This window comes from Mercenaria mercenaria, chromosome 6, assembly GCF_021730395.1.
Source record: "Mercenaria mercenaria strain notata chromosome 6, MADL_Memer_1, whole genome shotgun sequence".
NCBI classification, from domain to species: Eukaryota; Metazoa; Mollusca; class Bivalvia; order Venerida; family Veneridae; genus Mercenaria; species Mercenaria mercenaria.
This window is the reverse complement of record NC_069366.1, coordinates 5,618,610-5,628,710: the sequence shown is the minus strand read 5'-3', so window position 1 is coordinate 5,628,710 and position 10,101 is coordinate 5,618,610. Positions and strand designations below refer to the sequence as shown.

Below are 10,101 nucleotides of genomic sequence, written 5' to 3'. Positions count from 1 at the left end.
CTTTTTCATATTCAGAGTGAAACTAGAAAATGCTTTTGTAAAAAAGCGCATGTCTCCCCAAATGCAAAGTCCTATAGGCAAGAAGTCAATAGGGGTCAGGAGCGAAAGTCAAAGAGATACTGATGGTTGGCTGCAATAGGGATCATCTACATGGCATGTCCAGTCATCCCGCTAAATTTCAACACTCTTGGCCTAGTGGTTCTCAAGTCACTGTTCAGGCTCCTGTGACGTTGACCTTTGATCAAGTGACATCAAAATAAATAGGGGTCATCTACTCTGCATGTCCAATCATCCTATTAAGTTTCAACATTGTAGGTCAAGTGGTTCTCAAGTTATTTCCAAAAAATGATTTTACATGAACAGGCCACTGTGACCTTGACCTTTAATTGACTGACTCCAAAATCAATAGGGGTCATCTACTCTGCATGTTCAATCATCCTATGAAGTTTCAACATTATGGGTCAAGTGGTTCTCAAGTTATTGATCGGAAATGGTTATCAATGTTCAGGCCCCTCTGACCTTGACCTTTAACGGAGTGACCCCAAAAACAATAGGGGTCATTTACTCTGTACGAACAATCATCCTATAAAGTTTCAACATTCTGGGTCGAGCGGTTCTCAAGTTATTGATTGAAAATGGTTTTCCATGTTCAGGCCCTGTGGCCTTGACCTTTAACAGAGTGACCCCAAAATCGTTAGGGGTCATCTACTCTGCATAACTAATCATCCTATCAAGTTTCATCATTCTGGGTCAAGTGGTTCTCAAGTTACCGACCGGAAATGGTTTTCAATGTTCAGACCCCTGTGACCTTGACCTTTCAAAGAGTGACCCCAAAATTGTTAGGGGTCATCTACTCTGCATGACCAATCATCCTATTAAGTTTCAACCATCTGGGTCAAGTGGTTCTCAAGTTACTGACCGGAAATGGTTTACAATGTTCAGGCTCCTGTGACCTTGACCTTTAATGGAATGACCCCAAAATCGATAGGGGTCATTTACTTTTCATGACCAATCATCCTATGAAGTTTCAACATTCTGGGTCAAGTGGTTCTCTAGTTATTGATCGGAAATGGTTTTCAATGTTCAGGCCCCTGTGACCTTGACCTTTGACAGAGTGACCCCAAAAACAATAGGGGTCGTCTACTCCAGCAGCCCTACAACCCTATAAAGTTTGAAGGTTCTAGGTCAAATAGTTCTCCAGTTATTGCTCAGAAATGAAGTGTGACGTACGGACGGACGGACGGACGGACGGACGGACGGACAGGGCAAAAACAATATGTCTCCTGGGGGAGACATAATGAAATGAGATAAAATAATAATTATAAATATATTGTTGAAAGTAAAGTTTATTACATAATGAAATATAATTCTGCGATTGAAAACGATTTACTTTGAATTTGTCTGCAGTGCCAAATTAAAAAATACACATGATTGGATATTACATGACAGTGTCAAATATGCAATTTTAATATCGCTTATTTGGTTGAATAGTTTGACCTCAGGAAGAAGAATGAGGGGGTGATACACACTGAGTTTTGAGAACGTGTTCATTAGATGAACGTATCTCTCATATTCCTGCAAATAACGATGTTTTCTCAATATGTTTTTTTATTTTCTATCATGGAAGTATACACACACCTTCGTGCTTAATAGAATGATCTAAAAGCGCCGACTATCTTTTTTTTTAAGATACTACTTGTGAATAAATGTCCACACACTCTTTACCCACGAAACATGACCACCTGTTAAAAATAGAAAACTATTCAAACGACATCTCCTCCCAAATGTTTTATCCGATTTCGAAAAATATTCATAGAAATGTTTCCTGGGTGACCCTCTACCAAGATTCTTAAATTAATGATTCGTCAATAAACATGGTCACCAGGGGATGTGGTCATTTCCCTTGCATGTATATGGTAGATACTAAATATTTTTGTTAGAAACTGTTAAAATGGTTTTAAAAAGTCCTTAGGTGACACTACATCAGGATTATTCAAATACTGCTTCATGAAAAACATGGCTCCCCGATGGCGTGGTCTCTTTTCCCTAAAATAGTTCCGCACCTGTCACGTTAAAGAACGTTACAGTCAGTTAGCCATTTTATCCGTCCGCTGAATTTATTATAGGAATATGACTGAAATGACTAAGTTAGCAGCTCTCAATGACAGAAACATCTGGCACCTAAGACATATGTTGACAACAAAAAGGGCCATAATACAGTGCTCCGACTCTAGAACAACACACTTTGGCAGACAGAAAATTTATTTGTTGTTTGGAGGGAGTTGTTGTAGAGAGGTAAAATAAAGAACAATAAGCATATTTTGGAGTCAGTAGCAAGTGTTGTTGCAAGGAGGGAAGTGTTGTTCAGAGGGTCGCTGTAAAGCGATTCGACAAGGTTCGAAAACTCTTCATTACCCGTGTTCCGTTATGGACCCCAATGGAATTTGTGTTGTTGTTTTTTTCAGCGAACACAAACTATTTCATAGATCAAAGGCTGATATGTTGAGCTCCACCCCAGATATCTCCAGATTGTAAGAAAGAGCTAACAATATACTCCCCACTCAAAGAAAATGAATCACGCGCATACTGGCGCCTGCGCTTGAACGCTGGATGTAGACCAATATAAATGCGACTTTGGTTTCCAAGCTTAGCCTGTATGGTCAAAAGCATACGTATGCCTTGAAATGCACCCTGTATCCTAAAAATATCTTTATAACAGAAACGTCGAACATCTGTGAATAAATAAAAAAAGTAAGCGGTGAAGCTGTAATCAGATCATTTGTACCGTTCTTTTCTGTTCTCAATAGTCCTTTTCCTTATTTGGCACTATTGCCATGTAGGCATAAAAGTTCTGATTCTGGAAATATCTCTCCTCACGTTGGGAACTTTTGTCAATAGATACATGCCAACCAAGCACATAATCACAGAAACCGCACACAAATCCTGAAAGAACAGCAAAAACGGCTTGAATACAATAGTTCACTGTCTATGTTACACATGAAAACATACCAAATTTAGAAATATTTAGTTAAGGGGAAATCAGTCGGGGCTAGATCTGGTAATAACCTTTCTTGGAGTGAAAACTGAAAATTTGGAAATAATTCATGATCTTGTTATAAACTATAATAAAGCTAAAGACCCTTTTCCACCCACATGAAGTTCGTGAAAATCATTTTGATAAGACTGGTATATTAAAGACGCGCTACAAAATAACTGTATTCTTCTGTATTTCCATGATGGTAATTATACATGATTTGCATAAAAAGAATGGAGAAATACGAGTACCTAGTTACAAACTGACAGGGACATGTATAGGGCTAATTATTAAATATATTATAAATTCTGACACGATCAGATTCATTTTCCTGTTAAACAAAGAAGGCTGAAAACAGTGAATTATTATACGATTCATTTTTCTGATGTCACAATTAATATGTCATGTTAATATTAGCGTCAAACGGCATAGTGGCGCGCTGGAAACTAAACCAATTTAAAGAATGCCGTCAAGGACTTTAAAATCCTTGGTATCGGATTAGAATCGAAATAATGTATCATATGTAGTGATTTGCTCTTGAATAAAATCATTGTTTATCGTTCAGACGCGTATTATTATATCACTCGGGCTGCGCCCTCGTTATATTATTCCTTCGCACCTGAACTCCAAACAATGATTTATTCAGCGACAAATCACTAAATGAGATATATTATTTCTTAAATAAATGTGGCAGTATGTAATGTACTTGGTATGTTAAGGTGAGTTTAGACCACACTTTCCTTGTTTCTACAGTGTAAGATTTTTCTATGTTTTTAAAACTATGCTGCAAAGAGATTGACTTAAAGGCGTACGCTAGAATTCCCTGTATATGAGATGGGCGAAAATTTTCCCAATAACAGAATTTCTTTAAACTTTGGATATTGAAGGACAATCATCTAAGAAACAAAAAAATGCAATAAAAATCATAGGTCACCGGATTCGAAAAAGAGTTATCTGCCCTTGAAAACGTCATTTTTGGGGGAAATGACGTTTTCAAGGGCAGATAACTCTTTTTCGATACCGGTGACCTATGATTTTTATTACATTTTTTTGTTTCTTAGATGATTGTACTTCAATATCCAAAGTTTGAAAAAATTCTGTTATTGGGAAAATTTTCGCACCAAATTCTAGCATACGTCCTTAATAAGTTTGCAGTTGACGTTATGAAAACATATTACCCCAGGAAGGGCCTAAATTGTCCGCCTGTCATCTTGTAGAATAGCTGCATTATACCAACACTATCAGAATGATTTGCATGAAGTTTATGTGGGCGGAAAAAAAGTGGTCACTAGGTTGTGGTGGGTTTTTAATAAAATCTGGAAAGTAGGTCCCTCGGAAGCACCGAGAACAAGGCAAACTTTGAAAATTGCAGACTCGGTTTGATTGAGTCTGTTCATGAGCAGTAATGGAAAATGCAACACTGGCCACGCCCCTTAGCACCGGCTTAAGCAGTATTCAATCTTCAAATCTAAATGAGTTGAAATCAATAATCCCGAAGGACCAGAAAATATAAGAACACTGAGATAACTACCAGAAAACAGGTGGACAATTCAGGCCTTCACTAAATTGATTAAGAAATAGTTTATTGCAATTTATTGCAAAAGAGTATATTTTACACTCATTTATGCACGGTGGGCGGTTATACGTCGGGCGTAATAATTGAATTTGAAATTATTTGTACGACGTTTTACCGCCCGAGTGTATAAATACTGTTAAAATACAGTTTTGGTATAAATTATTTCGATTCTAATATGCCCTTAATCCAAAACAGTAGATAAAATATAGTAGCGCTCTTTCTTGGTTGCAACAAAAACATTGACGTCATCAAGATAAAAAAATATGGACTGGACTTTGGTGACACTGTTTACCTCAGACGGTAAGTACATGTATTCCCTTATTCAATTTGTATATAGGTCTACAATGTATTTTTGTTAGCCTATTATTATATATAATAATTGATTATAAAATCAAATTTATGTAATTTGAAATATTCAAAAGAAGAAAGTATTCATATTTATAGGTTATTAGCTTTGTATCGGGAAATATGCACGAGTTCTTCAGCGGAAATATTGCGCGACTTTAGGAGCGCAATATTCTTCCGCTGAAGAACGAGTGCATATTTCCCGATGCAAAGATAATAACCTTTTTATTACATACGCATCTGCACGTATAAATATTATGTAGATATCATAAATTTGTCGAATAGCCTGAATAGGATTGACAAATCGAAAAAAATAGTGCAACAACACACACTGAATTACGTCATGCACCCGATATGAAATTCAGGCGTCAGTATATGGAAAAATATTGACGTGCCCGGTACCTGTGTAACTTAACGGGAAAAAGAAATGAGTATGTAATAGAAATTGATATCCCAGCTGAAATGTATGACTGATGGTTTTTTTCGCAACAGGGCCCAGTTGTGAAGGTGGAGGGGTGATTAAAGAGATTCATAAAATATTATGTATAAGCTGGTATCCGTTTTAAACAATTAAAATAATAAGAACATTTAGTGTTTTCCTGATCAATTTTTTCAAGTTCTAGTTTGTGGCGACTGCATTAAAATTTCCATCCTAACAGATTCAGAGTCCATATCATAGTACGTTTGCGTATTTTACATAGACACAAAACACACTGAGATATACTGGAAACTTACACTATAATTAGATAAATGTATAAATAATGTATTTTTTCTTCCAACAGGTTCGTCCATTCTCTTTGACCTAACAAAGTAGACTTCCTCTTCGTGTGATGAGTCACTACTTCTGCCCAGAAGACTGTTTTTAGGCCGCAGACAATAGTCGGGACCAGATATATGCCCAGTGGCGAGTCCGCGACTGAAAATAGACAGTATGTAAGTATGTAAGTACCTAAATATGAGACGCACCATGAGAAAACCAATACAGTGCATTTGCGACCAGCATTGACCCAGACCAGCCTGCGCATCCGCACAGTCTGATCATCTGATCAAGATCAATGCTGTTCGCTAACGGTTTCTCTAATTGCAATAGGCTTTGAAAGCGAACAGCATGGATCCTGACCAGACTTACAGCATGGATCCTGACCAGACTTACAGCATGGATCCTGACCAGACTGCGCGGATTATATATTTGTTTACATAGATCTTGTGTATCCTCTATTGGTAATTTTCTTAATTATGCTGTACATGATAAAAATAACTAAATCACATGTCAGATGTAATGTATCACGTGATTACTATATTAGCCATGTGAAACATTTTTTGTTAATATACTGATGATGTACTCTCTATAAGTCGGATAAAGTGTATGTTCTGTTCTGTTCTATCACAATTATGACACCATTAATCAAAACACAGGATCTAATCCCTCTCTTCGCCCAAACATTTGACAGAAAATTTTTTCGTAAATTATGAACGTCGAAAAGTATTTAGCGAATTTTGGTATCATAAACATGGGACTGAAAAAGGTCTAAGTAAGCGAGTTTCAGGGTTGTCTTTCTAAATTATTTGGTGACAATTGAAATATAGAGAAAGAAATTCTTTTAGCTGTCCTTTTAGAGTGTTGGATTTAATTCAGGGGCTGTCTTAAAGCGGGGTTCTATTGCATATAATATTACGTATGTCTCAATACCTTCTGTAGGTGATTATTGAAATATCAACAAGATTTATCATATGACTTGGAGATAACGATTCCAACTTTTTCCAAAGATCTATAAATTTATTTATATTAAATTAATTCAAAAAGGACAAAAGCACATAATCTTCCTTACGCATGCTGTTGAAGAGGTACCTTTAACTTAACTGAATTTATCATTCTTTAATTTACTTACTAAACCATGCGGCATCTTTGTTCTTGTAGGCGTCTCTGAGCACTGGTAATGTCAGTGGTCTTTTTGGGACTCCATAAACGCTCAGCGGGCAAAGATGCACGTGGCCTGGAATTATACACAACCGTTTGGTAATGTTATCGAGTCAATCAAATGTTGTAAAACTCTGAAACCATATTACTTCAGTAGGTCTATATGAGTAAAGTTTAAGAAAGGCAACAGGAAACTCAAACCTGAGTAATAATTACTACTAGTTACATCATGGTTTGTAATCAACCGGATACAGGAGTATACACTGTCCAGGAAGTGGATTTGTCTCGATACCAAGTTACAAGCAACCCGTGTAACGATTGTATCTTACCGATCTTACTTTGCACTTTCAGTTTCTAATTTGCTTTTTTCGCTGTTTTTGACGAAACAACAAAACTCATATCGGATGATCACTTCCCTCTGGCAGTCTGGCATAAACAACAAATATAATGTTGACAAGACAACGAGCATGCCATAGCATTCCCTTAGTTATGACGTAGACCACGAGCATATCATTATTATTATTATTATACCAGATTTATATAGCGCCCTTTCCATGATCAATTTCACGTTCAAAGGCGCTTTACATAGTTCAAATGCGACCACACAGGGCGCATAATTCATCCTCTACTAGTACAGACACAGAGCAATCTGACCAGAGGGACAGAGCAAGACAAAGCCCCCACGACAGAGAGATCAGAAATCAGATACAGGCTTGTCCGGCTAACTTAGCCTAGCTCGTTGCGAATAGACAGCCTGGTTCTTTAACGTGACCAGTGTATAGCACTGATACACGCGAGGATTGCCTGGGTTCCTGACCAGTACACCTCTAGTTGGGTGGGAAACACTGAAAAGCGTTTCTGAAAATTCCCGAGTAGCTGCCGGGGATCGAACCCCCAACCTCAGGATTGGAAGGCCAGTGTGCAAACCACTGAGCTATCCGTCCGCTCCATATCATACCATACCCTACCCCTTTGATAATGTAGACCATAAGCATGTCATACCCTAATCTTATGTATAAGGTAGACAACGACCATGTCATAGCCTACTCATATGTACAAAGTAGACAATGAGCATGTCATACCCTACCACTATTTATATAGTAGACCATGAACATGTAATAGCCTACTACTATGCCAAAAGTACACAATGAGCATGTCATATTCCACTCCTATGAATTAAGTGGACCATGAGTATGTCATAGCCTACTCCTATGTATAATGTAAATCATGAGCATGACATACCCTACTCTTACGTATAAATTAGACAATCAGCATGTTATAGCCTACTCCTATGTATAATGTAGATCATGAGCATGAACATACCCTACTCTTACGTATAAATTAGACAATGAGCATGTCATACTCTCTCACTATGTATAATGTAGACTGAAAGTATTTATGTTGTCAGTATCCGTATGTTATTTTCAATGGTACTTTATTTCGGGTCAATAAAATCAATCATCTATAGCTATATAAAATGTATTTACAGTCGGTAAAGTGTATCTAATGCATTTTCCCGATTTCTTTTCTATACGTCCAAAGGGATGTAGGACAATAGGGTGCGAGTCGTCTCTCTTTCCATCTGTCCGTCTGCCAGACTGTCTCTTAGCGATTTAGTTTCCAGTCAATAACTTAAGAATACTTTGTTCTTTGATCCTCAATTTTGATACGCACATTGCTCGTGGGTAATGTCAACTGGTCGAAGGTCGTGACATCGACAATAAGTAAAAATATCATTTCCGCTCATTATTTTGAGAACGATGTGATCCCCGACCCCCAAACTTTCCAAATATATTGTTCATTGACAGTGAGTGACCCCTAATAATTTTGAGGTCAGTGGGTCAAAGGTTACGATCACAGTGATCACAGTCATAGTCACTACCATGCGGACTGATCAGATGGTGGTATTATGTGAAGGTGCTGGTCATCCCTATGTTTTCAATTTAGTTTTCTCTCAATAATTTCATTCAGCTTGTTTTGACCTATGAGTCCCAAACTTGATAGGCACATTGCTCCGGAGCGTTGCTGTTCTTGTAATATATCTGTCTACCTTCCAATAAGTCAAACCCCAAAAGTCGTTTACAGTTAAAGGTGGTCTACATGTCGGTATCACTGGACTACTCCCATAGCGCATTACTCATCGGGTGACTTGTCTCTGCACACACTCAATTTGTCCGATGCAAACACTGCTGTGTGGTGATCAAACACAGGAGCAGTACTCTAGCTGGGGTCTCACAAGTGTTGTGTATGCTGTAGATTGTAGTTTGGCTGAGTGTAATTTTAATATAATGTCTGAAAAATACCTACTGTTTCACTTACTTTGTACTGATATTATCCAGTGGTTAAGTCATATGAGGCTGTAACACCATGATATTTGATGAAACTATTGTAATGTTGTGTTGTGAAGTGTATATCCACTGTCTACTTCAGTTGTTTTTCTTTTTGTGATATTGATGACTTGAAATTTGGTTGTTGAAATTCGTGTCCCATGACACCACATTTTTAGCTGGTTTAGGTCGTCTGAAAGTATTCGGAATGTATGCCTACTGTAAAAACCAAACTACAGCATCATCTCCAAAGAGACGGATTTTGCGGTAGTAGCATACTCAGGAAGGTCATTTATATGTAAAAGAAAAGGTGGTTATGGTCCGAGTAGAGAACCCTGGACTACACCGAAGGTGACGGGGATAGTATCTGATTCTATACTGATGATTACGAACTGTTAACTTTTGGTCGCGAGTTTCTTCCTGGACAACTTGGATAATATTGTCATTCAATTTATCTAGGAAATCCTTGTAAAACGAGGATGATTTGCAGTCTGCGGCTGTTCCATTTTATCATATTGATCTCTGCCATTCCACAGAACTGCGTTAGCTAGCTCACAAATTCGTTTAAATTCTACAAAACTGTCTTGGTCAATCTTCCTTAGCTTGAAATAACTACATATTGCCACTGACAGTTTTACCCAGATGTCAGAGTTATTAGCTTCTTGCGTTATAATAGTTTTTAATAGCAATGACTGCACCTCTTCCTGTTTGCTTCTGCTTATCACGTCAAAATTGTACATAGCCTAAATCTGGGTCGAAAATTCCCCTGTCAGAATGTTTTGACTTGTACCAGGACTGTGCCAATAACAATGTATGCTTTTATGACAAAATAATGTTTCTTTATTCAAACGTTTAACTTGCAATGAACCTGCAATGCAATTTATGAGAAGGCGGTTTAGCA

At 37.6% G+C, this 10,101-nt stretch overlaps 1 protein-coding gene across 1 annotated transcript in view; it reads right to left on the bottom strand.

Moving 5' to 3' along the window:
• Positions 1-1,012: 1,012 nt before the first annotated feature.
• The window catches only part of LOC123549776 (beta-hexosaminidase subunit alpha-like), a 47,355-nt gene continuing 38,266 nt past the window's right edge, over positions 1,013-10,101 (bottom strand). Inside the window, exons 12-14 of the mRNA XM_045338156.2 lie at positions 6,845-6,949; positions 5,691-5,871; positions 1,013-2,943 (exon numbers count right to left, since the gene is read on the bottom strand). Of these exons, the coding sequence (XP_045194091.2) occupies positions 2,827-2,943; positions 5,691-5,871; positions 6,845-6,949 (403 nt within the window). The 3' untranslated portion in view covers positions 1,013-2,826. The remainder of the gene's footprint in view (positions 2,944-5,690; positions 5,872-6,844; positions 6,950-10,101) is intronic.